At 40.1% G+C, this 20,186-nt stretch overlaps 1 protein-coding gene and 1 pseudogene across 2 annotated transcripts; both read right to left on the reverse strand.

Annotated features, from left to right (window-relative positions):
• Nucleotides 1–1,875: 1,875 nt before the first annotated feature.
• mhc2dhb (major histocompatibility complex class II DHB gene) lies at nucleotides 1,876–4,110 on the reverse strand. The gene is made up of 5 exons (XM_087265171.1): nucleotides 4,027–4,110; nucleotides 3,544–3,819; nucleotides 2,886–3,167; nucleotides 2,620–2,733; nucleotides 1,876–2,488 (listed from the first exon to the last, which is right to left on the reverse strand). Exons 1-5 carry the CDS (start codon nucleotides 4,082–4,084, stop codon nucleotides 2,466–2,468), a joined length of 753 nt encoding a protein of 250 aa, XP_087121297.1. The 5' UTR covers nucleotides 4,085–4,110; the 3' UTR covers nucleotides 1,876–2,465.
• Nucleotides 4,111–13,988: 9,878 nt separating this feature from the next.
• On the reverse strand, nucleotides 13,989–18,725 carry LOC147842770 (H-2 class II histocompatibility antigen, A-U alpha chain-like; annotated as a pseudogene). Its single transcript, XR_015498259.1, has 4 exons — nucleotides 18,613–18,725; nucleotides 18,110–18,347; nucleotides 15,253–15,537; nucleotides 13,989–14,318 (listed from the first exon to the last, which is right to left on the reverse strand). The product of XR_015498259.1 is annotated as an H-2 class II histocompatibility antigen, A-U alpha chain-like (transcript).
• Between the last annotated feature and the right edge of the window lie 1,461 nt (nucleotides 18,726–20,186).

Genomic DNA, 20,186 nt, shown 5'->3' on the forward strand with positions numbered 1-20,186 from the left:
TAATTTGTCATATTGTTTGCACCAAGGGGGCCCCATATAAAATTTTGCTTAGGGCCCCCTAAAGGCTTGGGCTGGCCCTGAGTGGCAAGACCACTGGATTTCGATGCCAACAGTCGGTCGGCAAGTAAATAAATACAATGAATGAGAAAACACAGGTATGTGCGTATAGACATAAAATGTACTGCTGTACAGTAACGTATCATTTGTTTGTGTTGGTTGTCCTAATTTTAATAGTTTTGTGATGATGTGGTGTGCTTTATCTGCCTGATTCCTGCTGAAGTGGGCGGATTAAGTGACGTTCGATTCGGGGGATGTTCTGGGGGCGGTGTTTGCATGATGCGCTGCGAGCTACAAGCCCGACAGTGGAAACGCGATTTTCGGCCTCATTGCTCAACCTCCCGGGCGATTGGGCCGGCCTGGTGCGGTAAAAGCCCTGGCTCGTACTGGCCCGATAGTGGAAATGCAGCTTTTGACTCCATTGTCAAACTAGCTCAGCAAAGCCTGTACTTCCTTCATCAGCTGAGGATCTACTTGCCATACACTTTTATACACATATACACTTATTTAACAACACACTTTACATGCCAATTTACACATAACAGCTGCACATATAAGGTTTTATATAGTAATATAGCTCTACATACACTTGTTTGTTTATTTGCATTCGCTACTTTCTGCTTTTTTACATATTTATTTTCTGTTTATTGTCCTGTCTCTGTAACTCTATTGCACTGTAGAAGCTCTGTCACGAAAACAAATTCCTCATATGTCCGAACATACCTGGCAATAAAGCTCTTTCTGATTCTGAATAATACATTAAAACGCAACCAAGATTTTTACGCTGACTCAACTAATCACTGTTGCATTGATTTTATACTCATGCTCACTGAAATAAACATTGTTAATTAAATTCAACTTAACCCAGTTACCTGGAACCTGTTGACATAAAAGTGTTAAGTAATGCCAACATTTAATATATTGAACTGTTTTCATTTTAATACACAAATGTAATTGAGTTATTTTATTTAACCAACAAGAGCTGTATTTAATTTCCTGAAGAATATATAGTTCCCAGCATGCTTTGCGTAGATCTGCAATAAAATAGACAAATAAAGACAATAAAAGGTGTTTAAATCTATATGAAACAGTCCCTTAAAAGTCACGTCTCGCTTTCAGTTTCGGGCTTTGGCGCGTTTTGCACTCACACTACAAGTGTACCACACCAAAGCCCAAGTGAACCGTGCTTGAGCCCGATTCAGCGCACTCACACTTCTCAAACGATCCGGGAAACGGGCCTGGGCACGGTACGGATGGCATAGTGTGAGTAGGCCCATAGTGTGAGTAGGCCCTAAGTAGGCCCTAAGGGGCCCTAAGCAGGGCTTTTTAGAGTTTAATGGTCACTATTGGAAAGGAGTTTATTATTTTAGGTTTATATGCTTTAACGTTACCAGTGTGCAGAAGAATAGGCTAAAGGCAGTTTTGATTTAAAAGAAAAGATCATTACAGTACATTGAACTGTAATAATTGACATTAACTGTTCTGTTCAAAATAATGGATTAATTAATATGAGAACAGTAAGTGTTCAAGCAATAATCACTATCTGATTCAAATGAAAGTTGTTTTTATTCAACGGGAGATTAAAAATATTAGTTAAACTAACTTAAACCAATGATTCTTTTTTTCAGTGTATGAAATTTAGTATGTATATATATATATATATATATATATATATATATATATATATATATATATATATATATATATGTATACATTTTTTAGTTGATGCAGTCAATAAATAATAAAAACTCATGAAAGTTATATTTATCAATAGAACGTAAAAGAAAATCTTGGGGAATGAAAGTCTTAAAGTAAACCTTTAAAGTTTGTAAAGAAATATTTATTATTAACTAAAATGTACATATTAAAAATGTCTCAATATATTGCATGTTTTGTAAGTAATCACACAAAAAACGCGATTAAGAAAACTGCCAGTAGAGGGCAGCAAGCATGAATAAATTTTCGCACTTCATAACCATTCTCTATACGCAAAAGACACATTTTAACCATTTATGCAGAATGATCTCAGACTCAAATCAAAACTTTCGAAACCTCGTAATATTATAAACAGGCATGAAAGCATTTACTGAAAAACTTTTTACATCATCATTCCCTTTTCTTCTATCCATATTTAAGCTCAAACAAACATAATTACAGAAATAATCTCTAAAAAGCACACATTGTTTGATCACAAACAATATTACATGGGGATTCTCGAATACAAATCATGTAGTATGCTTAATGTTGTTTTTCTTTTTTTTATTACTTATTAAAAGTTTTTAAAAATTATAATAACAAAAAAAGTAAATGATTAGGGTGAAAGTGTATGAAACTCGTGTTATGAAGAATGCATCAGTTGTCCAATCAGGTCTTCTTGAAGTAGCCATCGGGTAACAGATTCACTGCTTTCAGTTTGGGACCAGGATCCTCCCTAATGAAAAAAAAAATTAAAAACAAGTTAGATGAACATAGTTTGATTGTTTCTGTGTGTTTGATAGTAATCAAAGCTAAACTCTAGCCAAATGTATCTGTTCATTTGATTCAAACTGATCATCGACTGACCTGTTGATTTCTTCTTGTAGTAAATGAGTCCAGCAATCGCTATAATAATTCCCAGCACCAGACCAGAGGCTCCTATGGCAAATTTATTCCTGTCGGACTCAGAGATATGAGGATCTGTGGTGAAATTGAAATCATGATCTGTTAGTAAATTAAATACTTTTTGTTTACATTTACATTTACATTTATTTTAGCCATGCAAGTGTGACAACTATATATCTTCTGAAGAAAAGACACTGAAAAGACACTGAAATAATTTTTCCTCTTACTCCATTCTTTAGTAATAGGTTGAGTTGAGCTGGCGTGCTCCACCACACATTGGATCTTCTCTCCAGATTTGGGAGTGTATTCAAGGTGAGAGTGAATCTGATAGTACCAGTTACCATTAGCCATCTCTATAGTGGAGGTCACATCTGAGGTCACCACTTTATCATCTCTCAGCCAAGACATTTTAATTTTTTTAGGGTAGAACTCATATGCACTGCACAGCAGCATAGCTGGATGTTTACCTTCAGCCTGCATCACTGACTGAATTGTTACCTTCGGTTTTACTAAACAAGAAAGAAAAATCCACATTAGCTAACTGTATTCTGATGTAACATTCATAATTACAAATGCATGGGTTGTACATGTGCAATATATGAATAAATTATACTGAATGATCATCTTAGAAATCTGCCATAATTATAAAGAGAGCTCTTCCCTGAAAAAAAGTTAGCATTTACTGTAATTTATACAGTGTAATGACATTATAAATTTTCTATTAAAAACCATGATACGTAAATGATGACAGCATCATTAAGCAGACACAACACCACCAAAACCCACACCAAAACACATTATGAGTATGTTTATTCTGAGCCCATGGACATGGATGATAAGACATATTTATTAAAGAGTAAAGATGAGAAGAGAATGTGAGCTCACCTGCTTTATCACGGACAGCTGAGTCCGAGATCTGAGCATTATGTCTGCAAAAACTTTCCACCTCAGCTTTCCGTTGCTGCAGGTATGCCTGGTTTTTGTTGAAGTTTCGTGCAAAAATCACTCCCTGCTCAGTGTACCCTACATACTTCCCCACAGTGCTGTTGTACTGAACATCCACAACTTTATTGAAAGAACCTGATTCAAGCAACACCATATCACTGTAATCACTGGTGCTGTAGATGCATTCTAACATTGTATACTGATAATATCCATCAGCTAAAAAAAAAAAAAAGAAAAGAAAAAAAGTTAGAACTTCAGATTTTGTAAAAAAAAAAAATTATGTAATTCATCAAAAGATTTCATCTTCATTTTACTTCAATATTTTCTCATAGAAAACCAGCTGGATTAACAGCAGTATACATATAAAACATAACACATTAATAAAGTACAGGTTTACATTTGCTCAGAATTTGCTTTACTTGCCTGTTCCAGTAAATGTCGACAGCATCAATATGGCAAGAAAAAGTATTAGCAGATACATTTTGACAGTCTATGAATAAGTCAAATGAAGAACTTTCTCTCAGTGTCTTGTTCTTGTGGTGAATTTCTAAATAATTTGACCAATGAACTAACTTTCATGTAAGTGTTGCTAGGTGAAAAACTGCTTTCATTTTCCTGTTTTCACAAGGCAATTACTTTGAGTACATCAATATATGTATGTATAGCCATACCAGTTGTGTGTAATTGTACATAAAGACAATTACAAAATGTTTGAAAAAAAGTTTTAAAAACTCAAAAAAATTATTATTTTACTTAGGCAACATATTTTTATTCAATGTTGTTTCACTATTCTATTTATTTGATTCTAATATTTTTATTTATTTTAGTTTATTTTAGCTTAGTGTATTATGTTATTTTATACATTTTATTTTACTTTATTAAATCTATTTAAGTTTTTGTATATTATTTTAACTAGTCATTCTAATATTTTATATCTTTTTTACTTTTTTGCTTTGATTTTTGTTTTATTTATTTATTTATTATTTTTTTAATCAGTCAATTTATTTTTGTTCAAAATATAATTATTATATTTATTTTATTATTGTATTTAATTTAATTTTTATTATTTAATGTTTTATTTTATTTTGATGTTTTATTTTATTTAGTCAATATATTTATATGTTTTTTATTATTTTATTTATAAATTTTATTATTGTATTTTATTTTATTTTAGTTTATTATTTTATTTTATAATTTATTTAAGTTTAGTGGGCGGTGCGGTGGCGCAGTGGGTAGCACTGTTGTCTCACAGCAAGAAGGTAGCTGTTTTGAGCCTCGGCTGGGTCGGTTAGCATTTCTGTGTGGTGTTTGTTCTAAATTTTTCATAGTGTACATGTGTGAATGAGAGTGTATGGGTGTCTCCCAGTGATGGGTTGCAGCTGGAAGGGCATCCGCTGTATAAAACATATGTTAGATAAGTTGGCAGTTAATTCCACTGTGGCGACCCCAGATTAATAAAGGGACTAAGCCAAAAAAGAAAATGAATCAATTTAAGTGTATCAAAATATTTTAGTTTAGTTGATTATTTTACTTCATTTTAATGTTTTATTTTTTATTTTATTTTACTTTATTTTGCTTTTTTTTTTTTTTTTACTTTATCCAGTCAATATATTTTATTAATATTTTATTTGCATTATTTTATTATTTTATTATTGTGTTTTATTTTTATTTGTTTGATAATACAAATAAATATTATTTTTTATTTTGTTTAGTTTAAATTACTTTATTTTTCTTTGTTTTAGTTTATTTTGACAGACAATACATGTTTATAAAAAAATGTTTTCTTTATTTATTTTATTGTTTTGTTATTGTATTTTAGTGTAGTTTATAATTTAACTTTTTTGCTTTGTGATATTTATTTTTATTTGTTTATTACCTATTTTATCATTTCTGTCTGTGTAATATTTTTGTAAATTACTAAAATGTTTTTTTTAATTTTACCTTAAAATTTAATAAAAAATCATATTTTTCGATAATTGTTTTGTCAGTCTTATATTCATTTTTTTTTATTTTATTTAATTTTATAGTTTTATTTTAGATTATTTATTTTATTTTATTTTAGCTTATTCATTTATTTTATTTGTTTTATTTTAGTTTAGTTTAAAATTCAATTAAAAATGTGTTCATTTAATTTATTTATAAATTTTTATGATTTTATTATTTTAGGTAATTTTATTCTTTTATTTGAGATTATTTTATTTTATTTTTATTTGAGATTTATATTTTGTTTTATTTGTTTTATTTTAGTTTTAAAGTAAATAAATAGTTATTTGAATTGTTAATTAAATAGTTTCATTGTTTTTTTAAATAAATGTTTTTGTCAGTCCATTTTTTAAATATTATTATTATTTTTTTATTTTATGTTATTATTTTAGATTATTTTATACTTTTATTCATATTTTTTTATTATTTTATTGAGATTCATTTTTTATTAATCTTTATTTAGTTTATTAGTTAATTTTATTTTAGTCTATTAAGGTTTTTTTATTTTATTTTAGATTATTTTATTTTATAAATTTTATTTTAGTTTATTATTTTCATTCATTCGTTTTATTTTCGGCTTAGTCCCTTTATTAATCAGGGGTCGCCACAGCAGAATGACCCCCCAACTTTTCCAGCATATGTTTTACGCATATGTTTATGCCCTTCCAGCTGTAACCCATCACTGCGAAACACCCATACACTCCTATTCACACACTACGGACAGTTTAGCTCACCCAATTCACCTATTTAGCATGTCTTTAGACTTGTGGGGGAAACTGGAGCACCTGGAGAAAACCCGTGGCAACTGGGGAAGAACATGCAAACTCCACACAGAAATGACAACTGAACCAGCCAAGGCACGAACCAGCTACCTTTTTGCTGTGAGGCTACAGCACTATCCACTTTTTTATTTTTTATTTTATCGTTTTATATTAGTTTGTTATTTTATTTGAGATTAATTTATTAATTATTTTTTTGTTTATTATTTTACTTTATTTTACTAATTTAATTTATTGTATTATTTTACTTTTTTATTTGGTATTATTTTATTTTATTAATTTTGTTTGAGCTTAATATTTTAATTTATGTAATTATTTTATTTTATTTCACAGTAAAAGTGGGACCAATGTCAGTTGATTTTGTCAGAATGGATTAATTTTGTGATTCAACCGAACATTTAACTATATTTAGCTTTATTTTATAGAAATAAATGTTAATTGTAACACTGTTTGCAAAATATTTATGATATCATATTTTTGTCAAATCTCCTAATTAAAAATTTCTGTTTTGTTTTATTCTATTTATTTGATTTTAGTTCAGTTTACCAAATCCTTGAATTACTTTTTTGTCAATATATTTTATTTGATAATTTTATTTTTATTTTTATTTTAATTCAAACAAACCAATTCATTTGTAACACAACAACTCATTAATTTAAAATGTGCTAAACATAATGTTGTTAATAATACTAAATATTTTAAAATTTCAAATAATCATGGCTAATCATCGCTTAAAGATTTGTTTGTAACATTCATGGAGTTTCTGTTCATGTTTGTAAATCCCTCTGTGGACTTCACAACCATGACATTGTGATTGTGACATGTAAAAGGAACAGTTTTCAATGACTAAAAACACAATGGTTACCATTCAATTAATAAATTTATTTTTAAAGGTTTGATTATTCAGAAACAACTGTGCAAAAAAGGTTTTATATTCATAGAGAGACTGATTAAATGATCTTAAAATATTATCATTTGAAGTAGCATTATAAAACACACTCATATTGCCTGATTTAAAATCCAATGAATTGCTTAAATGATCAAGGCATGATAACATTACACTTAAATTAAGCTTAAAAATGAAGTTTAAATGTAGCATAAATTTCAAGACACTTTTGTCTTTGCTTATCATAAGACAAAATTAAAACACAAGAATAAAGTGTAAAATAGTCAGAAGTCACTAAAATACAATAAATCCAGAAACAAAATGGATTTAATGAAATAATTAAATGGTGCATAAATGGGGCATTATGTGAATGTTTACGTCTGGGGACAAGCAAATTTACTGGCAAATAATAATATCAACAACCATTTTGTGAAAATGTTTTATGTGTGTTTACTAGTTGAAGAAAATAACTGAAAAAAGAACAGTTTTTGTCAGGATTACTTTTATGGTGAAGAAAATATAATTAACCTAACCTAAAAGCTATGTAATCTAAATGTCCTGAAAAGTAAATATTCCCATAACTGCATAAATGGCTGATCATTTGTTTGGTAACTTTCATTATCATTGTCTCACTCACAGACAGACAGACAGACAGACAGACAGACAGACAGACACACACACTCACACACACTGTCTTTTTCCTTCTACCTTCCTCCTGTTGAGTAAATGTGTAAGAATATTGGATTGTTGAAAATTCGATCCTTTATATTTGTATGAAAGAAAAACTCATATCTCGCCAAATGTGGTTTGGCACACATTTTGTTTTTTTAGAGACAAAACACCCAGTTCCCCTTCGGGGGGAACTTCAGCACTATAAGTGGATTTGATTGTAAAATCCACGCATTGGGAGGTTCGGTTCAGAAGCTACTCGTCTGAAAGAGTATTGAACGGGCCAATTAAGAATGAATTGGCAGCGCAAGCCTGCGCAGGTGAGCGGCATAAGCAATCAACTGAGTATATAAGCTCACCTGGCGCCAGCAGACGCTATCCTTTTCGCTTCAGAGACTTTCTGATCGAGTCGATGAGGGTTCCTCCTGCTGTGACCAGCGATTCTGAGCGAACGAGAGCATTCTCCCGGTCCAGAGTGTGTACACGCAGTGGCAGACGGTCGAGCTGGGTTTCTCCCTTGCCTGGCGTTCTTTGGGTCCGGTCCTCCAGAGCGGTGCGTATAAAGTTGCAAACTTCACAGAAAGAGCAACACAGTCGTGCAGCACGTCCTTATCAGGACGGCGCTCCGACTGTGCGTTTCTGGATGCGGTGGTTTCCTGTCCTCGGATGATGGGCGCGGGCACTGCGTTACATGTCTGGGGGTCCAGCATGTTAATGCGCTGCTCGCGGGCAGTTCATGTCGTCATTGCGATGCCATGACTGTTGCGCAAGATCGCGGTTAGCCTTTGCAAAAGGGCGAACCACCCCAGTTGTCCCCTGCTCTGCAGCGGGCACTCGGGCAGATCTGAGGGTTTCAGCGAGAGATAATCCGTCGCCCACGGGCCCGCGGACCTCCCGCTCCTCTAAGCGCTCCATCCAAGCTTCGGGCGGGGGAAGCGATCCGTCTAACAGATGGTAGCCCTTACGCCCGATGACACCGGAGACCAGATGTCCACCGCGGCATCGGAGGGTGGGCTTTCATTGTCCGATGATGATCCAGACCCGCTCGCCCCCTTCGGGCTGGTGAGCGCTGTCACTACGGATCCTGAAACGGACATGTTAGCCGTGCTTTCCCGGGCTGCTTCGGCCGTGGGTTGGAGATGGTTTATCCCCCAGTTCCGCGGCCGGACCGACTAGAGGGGCATTCCCTTCTTCCCGGTGGTGCACAGTAGGCTCACGCGGTCTTGTAAAGCACTTTTTTTCTGCTCGTGCTGCGTGTTCCTCCACCCTAACCACTCTTGACGGTGAAACAGCCAGGGGGTATGTGGCGATTCCTCAGGTTGAGTGCGCGATGGCGGTAAATCCGCGCGGCGCCTCTTCTTGGCGGGGTCCGCCTCGTCTCCCATCCAAAGCCTGTAAGTTATCTACCTCCCTCGGAGCTAGAGCTTACATAGCTGCGGGCCAGGCTGCTTCCGCCTTGCATGCGATAGCCACCTACCAGCGCTACCAAGCGCAGGCGCTGGCCGAGCTGCACGAGGGTGGGTCCAACCCAGGCTTACGAGCTTCGCACCGCCGCCGACTTAGCTCTTCGGACTACTGAGTCCGCTGCGTGTGCGTTGGGGAGGACGATGTCCACATTAGTGGTCCAGGAGCGCCACCCCTGGCTGATATGCGCAAAGTTGACAAAGTCCGCTTTCTTGACTTCCCCATATCCCCAGCCAGGTTCGGCGACACTGTCTGTGAATTCACCCAGGAATTCAAGGCGGTGAGAGAGCAGTTGGTGGGTGATGTCTTATCGGCGGTCCGTAGCCCGCTCCGCCCGCCGTGCCATTCATACCTGCTCCTCGCCGAAGGCGCCCGCCTACGAGAGCTGCTCCGCCCCCGCACACGCCTCCGGCGAGCGAGCGCGTCGGGCACCTCGGAAGCAGGCAGCCCCCCTGCCCAGAACGCCGCTAAGTCCGGCAACGGACCGCGAAGCGCCCCTGGGACAGGCCATCTGGAGAAGAGGAAACTTGCTCTTTCCCCGCTGGAGGGCGGGGCCCCATTTCCAACGGCACTTTTTACTGCCATGAAAACATTATGAAAGGGCACTTTTCACTTCCCCAGATGTGACAGCCCGAAATCTGCCAGTCTGGGACGCTATGCTTTCTAGCTTGCAGATTCGGTGCGTTTCGCCAGTGGCTCACGAGCGCTGGGAGGACGGTCTCCTTTCTCCCACCCCTCGAGCCTCCCCTCCGGAGCTCGGGTTTGGAGTGAGAGCAAATATCTCACCTCCAGCTTTTCCGTGGGACCTGCGAGCTTCCCGGATCAGCACACCCACTCCGCGCTGCCCCACTGCTGGTACGTCAGCGATTGTAGCGATGAGTCCATTAGCGAGAGCTCTGCCTGCCTGGTTAGCGCGGGCCAGCTCTTCGCGGTGGCTCATACGCACAATCAGACTCGGCTATGCGATTCAGTTCGCGAAACGGCCCCCCAAGTCACGGGTGTGTATTCACCAGGGTCAGCCCCCTGTCCGCCCCTGTCTTGCGAGAGGAGATTGCTGTCCTCCTGGCGAAGGATGCAATCGAGCCGCTCCCTCCAGCCGAGATGGAGAGCGGGTTTTACAGCCCACGCTTCATCGTGCCCAAAAAGAGCGGTGGGTCACGGCCAATCCTAGATCTGCGCGTTTTGAACCGCTGCCTGCACAAGCTGCCGTTCAGAATGCTCACGCAGAAGCGCATCCTCCGGTGCGTTCGTCCTCTGGGTTGGTCTGCAGCATTAGACCTGATGGACGCGTATTTCCATGTCTCCACTCTTCCTCGCCACCGACAGTTTCTGCGGTTTGCGTTTGAAGGTCGAGCTTGGCAATACAAAGCCCTCCCCTTCGGGCTCTCTCTGTCTCCGCGGGTCCTCACCAAGCCCGCGGAGGGTGCCTCAGCGCCCCTTCGGCTCGCGGGCATCTGCATACTCAATTCTTACGACTGGCTGATTTTTGCCCTCTCTCGGAGCAGTTGATTATGCACAGAGACAAAGTGCTCTGGCACTTCCACCTGTGGGGGTTTCAGGTCAACCGAGAAAAGAGCAAACTCGCCCCCGTGCAGAGGATCTCTTCTCTCGGGCTGGAGCTGGACTCGGTCACCATGGCAGCGCGCCTCTCCGGAGAGCGCGCTCAGCTGATGCTGTACTGTCTGAGAGAGCTCGACAGTAAAATAGTGGTCACACTGAAAATATTTCAGAGGCTCCTGGGGCATATGGCATCCGCAGCCGCTTCATGCCGCTCGGCTTATTCTATATGAGACCACTTCAGCACTGGCTTCACGATCGAGTCCCCAGACGCGCATGGCACGCGCGCGCACACCGAGTCTCTGTTACTGCGCTGTGTCGCCGCGCCCTCAGCCCTTGGAGCGACCCCTCGTTCCTACAGGCCTGGGTGTCTCTAGAACAGGCGTCCAGTCTTGTTGTCGTTTCAGCAGACACTTCCAACACGGGCTGGGGGGCTGTGCGTTGCGGGCATGCGGCTGCGGACCTGTGGAAAGGTACCCAGTTGCATTGGCATATCGCCTGGAGCTGTTGGCAGTGTTCCTCGCTCTCCACCGTTTTTTTCCGGTGCTGGAGCGGCAACACGTGCTGGTCAGGACGGACAGTACGGCGGCGGTGGCGTATATCAGCCGTATAGGGGGTATGCGCTCTCGCCGCATGTCTCAGCTCGCCCGCCGTCTGCTCCTCTGGAGTCATCCGCGGCTGAAATCGCTGCACGCCATTCATATTCAGGCAAGCTCAACCGTGCAGCCGATGCGCTCTCACGGCAGCCTTGCGTCCTGGAGAATGGAGACTCCACCCCGAGTCTGTTCAGCTGATATGGGCGCGATTCGGGGAAGCCCAGATCGATCTGTTGCTTCCCCCGAGATCGCTCATTGCCAGTTGTTCTTTCCCTGACCGAGGGCTCTCGGCACGGATGCACTGGCTTACAGCTGGCCTCGGGGCACGCGCAAATACGCGTTTCCCCCAGTGAGCCTGCTCGCGCAGTTACTGTGCAAGGTCAGGGAGGACGAGAAACAGGTTGCTGGTTGCGCCCCTCTGGCTCAACCGGACCTGGATGTCAGAGCTCTCCCTCGCGATAGCCCTCCCCTGGCAGTCCCTTCGAGAGAGCACCTACTCTCTCAGGGACAGGGCACCACCTGGCACCCTCGCCGATCTTTGAAAAGATTTTAGACGCGAGGAAGACTTAGGTAACCTCCGATTGCGGTGGCTAATACCGTCACTCGGGCTAGAGCCCCCTCCCCGAGCGCGCCTATGCCCTGACGTGGAGTCTATTCACTGAATGGTGTGTCTCTCGCTGAGAAGACCCCCGTAATTTGCCAGATCAGCGTTGTGCTTTCTTTACGCCGAGAGAAGTTGGAGAGCAGGCTGTCGCCCTCCACACTCAAGGTTACGTGGCTGCCATCTCCGCTCTCATAACGCGGTGTCTGGCAGCACCGTGGGAACGCATAACCTCATCATCCGGTTCCTCAGGGGAGTTAAGCGAATTAATCCACCACGCCCCCTCTCATGCCCTCTTAGGATCTCGCCCTCGCAGATCCCTTCGATCCTCGACTCAGTATCTTTCTGTCCCTGAAGACAGCTCTGCTGGTCGCGTTGATATCGATTAGAGGGTCGGGGACCCGGAGGCATTTTTCGGTCAGTGACTCGTGCCTGTAATTGGGCTGGCTTCTCTCACGTCCTGAGACCCCGCCCGCGATATGTGCCCAAGGTTCCTACCACTCCGTTTTAATACGAGGTAGTGAGCCTGCAAGCGCTGCCCTCGGAGGAGGCAGACCCAGCCCTTCTTATTGTCCAGTTCGCGTTTTGCGTATTATCCGGACCGCACTCAGAGTTTAGATCATCTGAGCAGCTCTTCGTCTGTTATAGCGGTCGGCAGCAGGGAAGTGCCGTACCGAAATAAGTTCCCACTAGATTGTGGATGCCTTTCTTTCACTATCAGAGCCGAGATGAGCCGCGTCCCCCGAGAGCGCGTGCGCACTCCACTCGGAGCTTCGCATCCTCTCGAGCGCGCGCACGCGGCGCCCCTCTAACAGACTTCGGGCTGGGTGACACCCAACACATTTGCAAGGTTTTACAATCTGCGAGTGGAGCCGGTTTCCTCAAGGGTATTAGGTAACCCTTGGTGATTGAGGAAACAATTCGGTAGGGTGTTGAAACACGCTTGCTGCGCCATTTTCCCTAACACGGAGATACGTGCACCTTTTTATCTGTCAGTAAAGTTCCCCGTCAGGTGAGCCCTGCAGATTCCTCCGTGGCCCCCAGCACTGACTCAGCGGAGGAGTCACTTGCTGGCCCACTACGTTGTAGGTCTGCCCGCTGGTCAGCCCGCGTTTTGGGTAAAGGTGCCTGTTATGCGCGATCCCCACTAGGCGATCCCATATGCTTATTCCGCCACGGTTAAGTCCCCCCCCTGGGCGGACCCGTGTCTTCCCTCCCCGCTAACCACTCTTTTGCTATGCGTACTCCCCCTTTTTAGGGCTAGTCCATATGTAAATTCTGCCATCTCCCCCCCTTGGGTAACGGATGGCCTCCGCAGCGTCCTCCCTATCGGGATTGCACGCTTCCCAACGTACTGTCGTATTTTCCTAGAATTATCTAGATGCTCACGACTTCCCAAAATATATATATAAATCCGTAAAACTTCTGTTGAAGTAGGATAAATTAGGGCCAGGGACACGTTGGAGGACCGCGCCCCCCATGATGTGGGTGCGTCACGCTTGCTTGACTATCTCCTCATCGGGGGTGTTGGTAAGGTGCAGTCATTATGGCGCTTTCAATGGGCTCCCAATGCGTGGATTTTACAATCAAATCCACTTATAGTGCTGAAGTTCCCCCCGAAGGGGAACGTTCGAGGTTACTAAAGTAACCCTTCGTTCCCCGAGGAGGGGAACGGAAGCACTATACTCCGTCGCCATAATGACTGTCCCTTAGCTGTTGAAAGTCTCTTCAGCTTAAAAAGGATAGCGTCTGCTGGCGCCAGGTGAGCTTATATACTCAGTTGATTGCTTATGCCGCTCACCTGCGCAGGCTTGCGCTGCCAATTCATTCTTAATTGGCCCGTTCAATACTCTTTCAGACGAGTAGCTTCTGAACCGAACCTCCCAATGCGTGGATTTTACAATCAAATCCACTTATAGTGCTGAAGTTCCCCCCGAAGGGGAACGAAGGGTTACTTTAGTAACCTCGAACGTTTTACAGACATCAAGGAATTATGTTGTCAAATAGCAGTACACAGAATTACAGAATAAGATTGTGTTCATGTGTAAATCAGAGCTGTCAGTTGCAGTTGTTTCCTTTAATGAGGAAGAAAGTCCCAGCAGCAACTCCCAGCAGCCCCAGAGCCAGACCCACTCCACAGAACACTGCTGGACCAACACTGGGCAGCTTAACGTCCAGTTCTAGAGAAAACATACAAGAACATGATAGGAAATATTACAGATGCTGAAACAATCTCTAGGCCAGATCAATATAAAATTTAGCTCCAGATTCATTTTTCCAGGAATTAGGAAATTGAGCCAGCAATTTTAAAACAAACCTGGCTAGCAGTATTTAGGAAAAAAAATAACTTTTTTCCATCACTTAAGGAGACAGAAGAGGAAGAGCATCAGACATAAGTATTAACGATAAAGAAAGAGTAGAGTTTATTGAATAATTTGAGTTGCTTATATTTCAATGTTTATACTTCATCTGACCAAAATTACTGCTTCTGTTACCCAGTGATGTTACAAACCCGAACATTGAGACATTGTCTTATCTTTAAATCATTAAAACAAGAATCCCTTTTTCTGTGAGTCTAAAATAGTAAAACAAATGAACATCATTTACAAAAGGACAAATGGTTAATAATCAATCCAATAATGAATTATTAAATGATAAGATAATATTCTATAAGAGACTAATGATTATTAATGATCATTTAATTTAATTAAATAATTGAATGAATAGATGAAATAATAATTGAAGAATATAAAAGAAAAAAATACATCACAAATTATTGGAAGCTTGCTGAAGCAACACACACACACACATGCACACACAGACACACACACAAACACGCACGCATTTTGTGAAACATAAAATCCTAAAATCCTTTGTTAGATTCTATGAGTTTTTTCTTATTTTTCCTGTAAAATGACATGAAAATATTACTCATCAACAACATAATGGAAATATTATCTCTTTAATTTTTTTTTGTCTAAATAATCTTGCTAAACAATTTCTGCAGTGTGTTGCTACCTTGTATGGTAAACTAAACTTCCTAAAAAAAATTTAAAGATGTCTTGTTTGTTTTTAAGTAATGCACAACATTACTAACATAAAGCTTTGTCTCACCCCATGTTTTGGTGTTGGGTTGGCCTTGAATAGATATGTGGTTCACTGTGCAGCTGTAAATGTCTCCTTCAGCAGGTGTGTACTTCAGAGCAGAGAAGATGTTAAAGGTGCCGTCACTGTTTCTTCGGTACTGACTTAAACTAATATCCACCGTAACAATCTCATTGTTTTTAGTCCAGGAGACATTGACAGGTGGAGGAAAGAATCCAGTCACATGACAAATGAGTGTGTTCTTTTCATTCAGCACCACCTCATCTTCTGAATAGATGGATGTCACAGGAGGGTCTGTAACACAGAAATAAACTGTTTAACGTTCAGAATGTATGTGCATGTTTGTCTTGAACTACAAGAGAAATTATGCAGCCTAGATCAAAATTTTGATTAAATTAGGTGAAATTTATTTCATTTGTTCAGGTGAGATTATATTCTAATACAGTGGTTCTCAAACTTTTTTCACCAAGTACCACCTTAGAAAAAAGTTGTCTCTCCAAGTACCACCTTACGACGCTATTTTTTAACCAGTATTAAAAAATAGCGTCGTAGGCCTAATTAAGCAGCTACAGGTGTGCACATTGTTAAAAACGATGCAGATTAATTTCTATTATTAAGAATATGTATTATTGTCAGTCACTTTAAACATTTTAAATAGTTTGAACATTAACTGTGCTTGCAGGTAAAAAAAAAAAAAACGTTTTAGTTAAAATGTGCTTTTAAAAGTTCATTAAAAAAATGGCACTGTTCTTAAAAAGTAAAAAGAAAACTGCTGTACTTAAATCTAAAGTTTTCATAGTAGCCTATTCATCAAAAGTTGGAAATGCTGCTTGGACCCCATAAATATAGGCTATATGTCATATTCATACACTTTCAGACAAATCTTGAAATATATGTTAAATGTACATATGACAGGGTTCATACAGGGACAGCCTAATGAAAATCAATTCCAGCACCTATTTTTTTCAAGACTGACATGTATTGAAGACCTGAAATGTATTGTCAGCAACCCATAAAACATTATATAGGAATAGATACAAATAAAAAACATTAATAATAATAATAATAATAATAATAATAATATTTATTAACCATATATTAATAATATAATAAACCTGCACTAAATGCTTGTAAAATCTTTTTTGTACTCAAGTAAAAATACTATTACATGGCTAAAATAACACAAATTTTAGTAAATAATACTAATATTAGGTAAAAGTACAAAGTACTCTTTTAATAAGTACTAGTTTAAAAAATCTGATTTTCATTATGAAATCACTTTTTTTAAGTGTAAACCTGATTGAATGGTTTAATTGCTTAAATCCCAAAGCTACATGTATAGGAACTTGCACTAACAAAGGAAGTGTGACCGATTTTTCCTTTCATGACAATTAATCTTTTTCAATAGCACTGGTAAAACTACCACATAATCTTTAAGGCCATCAAGACAGTTTTTGCCCATTTTTTAAACAATATTTTCAAGCTTTGAAAGGTTAAATGAAAGTATATGGTAAAAAGATTTAAATTTAGCCTTTTATTTGCATATTTTACACTATTTTTCTTTACAATATGGCAAATTTATTTTCTTAAATATCTGTACATCACATGTAGATTTTATTTTACACTTGATCTTAATCTAAAATAGAAACGTAAAAAAATACAAGTACAGTGTCAGTTAAAAAAATAAAACAAATGACTTAATTTTACTTGAGGTATTTGAAATATGACAGCACTACATTTATCAAAGCAGTGCTTTAAGAGCTTTATTGTTAATTTTGATAAATAAACAATAAGTAACAATGGATTGCTTTGACCTGTAATGCTTTAAGACAGATCAGAATACAGCTAAATGTATAAATCACACAAATACCTCATCCAGAAACATTTCCAGCATAATTATTTTGTCGTAAAGAAATGAACAAATTCCACCTTTGCTAACACAGCCAAACAAGACCATTAGCATTGTCATCGATTATGCATCAATCTATTTCTAAATACTTGATAAATTTGAATACTTTTGACTAAATTTAGTAAAGGAGCAAAGATAAATGTCTACTTTAATAGTGGAAAGATCGCGATTGAATTCAATCTGAGCACGCAGGCGATCATGAGAGGACTTGCAGTTCATTTGAAAAAAAGCATATTTAAGAGCTCGCATATCTGTTTTAGCAATGTGCGTACATTAATGCGCTCTCGTGATAAAACAAAGCACTCGCCACATTTGCAGAAATGAGTTATTGCGCAACACCTCCATTCCCGCGCCGCCATTCAGACTGTATAGAGGAGTGACAGGTCAGAGGCGAGTCGACTCGCTGTCGAAGGGCGAAACGTGTATGAAGATCATAAAATAGGCAGGAAATATGTCCGCGGTTTAATAACTCTGCTAGACATCTCTATAGTGAAAACATCCGAGAAGCATTATTCCAACAAAACATTTGTTTTAAGTAGTTTTTTTCTGTCTCTGCAAAAACAGAAAGCCTTTGTCCCGCCCTTACGTTTCACGCAAAACTAGACAAGGTCGACTGTGATTGGCTACTTTTCATGTCAGTCAAATCACGCTTCAGAATCACTTCGGAAACTAATATTTAGCAGCTTATGACACAATGCACTAAAATAAACACTCTAAGCACAGAGCTGTGATCGTACGCTTCACTAAACAGCCAATGCTGATCACATCGATGTTATAGTACGCATCAAAGGATTAAAAGTGTTAATTGTTTATTTCATTATTTGGCGATTCCTCCGCGTACCACTAGGAGGAAGCCCGCGTACCACTAGTGGTACGCGTACCACAGTTTGAGAACCACTGTTCTAATATATTCATTGTGTGAAAATACAGTAATTATAATCAATGTGTTTATGTTACCTAGTTGCTCTTTAGGGGAGTTGTATGCCTCAGTGTCTGTGGCTAAATTTTGTTTCCATACTACCAACACTATTCTCATAAGCTCCAGGAAAGCTGACAGGATCTGCAAAGTCAGGCACTGTCACTACTTCTTCTTTCCTAATGAAGTCTGAATGGTACAGCTCCTCTCCTTCAAATCCATACAAAAAATCTTTCTCTGTATCAGAACATCCATAAAACAAAACATCCCTGTACTCAGCTGAAACACATAAAAAGCCAATATATTAATTAAAATGGAAGAAATGAAGACCTACAATTAACACGTAATCAATATAGTTATGATATTTACAAACACCTTCAAATTACATATTAAGAGTCCTCCTTAGAGTTCTCTTTATGTTTAAAGTAATAAAATCTACAATAAAATATGTACAAGTAATAGTGATTTAATAAAAAAGATTTTAATAGCTTACTTAGACTTTATAAAGCAGATATAATTTTTCTTAGCAAATGTTCAGTCTTACCTTGAGCCCCATTACTCAAAATAACAGTGAATATCAATAGAAAACCAAACAGATCCATAGTTCAATGAAAGGAGACTGAAGCAAACACCATATCAAGCAAACATTACTGGAGTGAATAATAGTGTCAGGGTTCTGCCACTTTGATCTTGTAAATTCTTGTTTTGGTGGCAGAGCTCTGACACTACTCATGCCTGGTCCTGTTTCTGTCTCATGTGTGCGTCATGGGTGCACGCGGAGTGTGCGCGCTTCCGCTTCATGTGGCCGCGCACGCTCTGTGTCCCTCAGACGCGCGTGCTCTTGTACTAGTGTTTGTGTTTGTTCTGTCAGCAGCGCGCTGCTTTATTCTCAGCGCCTCCGTCTAGTTGGTTTTGGTTGGCGCTGAGATGAAGCATGCGCATTGCTTATGTGTGAGCGCACGGTAAGGTGTTTATCTATCGTGTGCTCGTGTCTTGCGTCTCTTGTCAAAGCACGTGGCTCGGTGTTTACATTGTGGTCACGTGCTTTTGTCGTGTGCTTCAGTGTTGTGTTTGTTGTCATGAACATGCGGTTAATGAGTTCTCTCATTGGCTGCATGTTCTTGTCCTGTTAAGTGAGCGCATGGCTTGTGTTGTCTCTGTGTCATGCGCTCTCCCGTCTATTGTCTTGTCCCACCCTCCTTGTTAACCCATTATTAGTTAATTGTGTTCACCTGTTTGTGTGTTAATTTTCTACAGTTTATATACCCCTCACATTTGCTGTCCTGTGCCAGTTCGTCATCACATTTCGTCATTTAAAGTCTAGTCCTGTTGTGTTTCCAGTCCTCATCCTTGCCAGTCTGCCCAGTCCTGTTTGTATGTGAATGTATTTGTTTTGTTAATGTTTTCCCCCTCGGGGTAGTTTATTTTGCATTTTATTTTATTTTTATTATTTAATAAAATCCCATTTCCCTGCATTTGAGTCCTCGCCCCTTTTTCCCCATTTCCCCTCACCCAACCCTGACAGTACGAACTGGCCAAAAAGAGGACTCAGCGGAAATGGGACTATTTCTGCGCCCAGCTCGCTCCCAGCAAGAAGGACCCATCGACCAACCCCCAGCCAGAGGACTGTCTCACCGGCAGAACCATCGCCCCTTCGGCATCTACGCAGAAGATCTTCTCGAGGCAGTCCGGGGGCTTGGGTTCAGTGAGATCACCCTCATCCACATCTTTCTGGCTGGATTGGATGAGCCATTCGATTGGGAGGAGCTGGGTGATATCGGGACATGGACGTATTGGGAGGTGGTGGACTATTCCTGTCTGAGGAAGGAGAGGGAGATCCTGGAGGGGGAATGGACCCCTCTCACCACCACCAGCACCATCTCCTGGTCCATGTCCAGCCCCCAAGTGTTAACCCGCACCCAAAAGCGGAGGTGGAAGAGAAAGGCCTCTTCTGCGAGGGTTGCTCCAGCCCCTGAGCACCCTCCAGTGTCGGCTCCAGCCCCTGAGCGCCCTCCAGTGTCGGCTCCAGCCCCTGAGCACCCTCCAGTGTCGGCTCCAGCCCCTGAGCGCCCATCAGTGCCGGTCCCAGTCCGGCTCCTTGCCCTGCCGGCACCACCC

Source organism: Danio rerio, chromosome 8, assembly GCF_052040795.2.
Source record: "Danio rerio strain M-AB ecotype USA chromosome 8, GRCz13ab, whole genome shotgun sequence".
Taxonomy (NCBI): domain Eukaryota; kingdom Metazoa; phylum Chordata; class Actinopteri; order Cypriniformes; family Danionidae; genus Danio; species Danio rerio.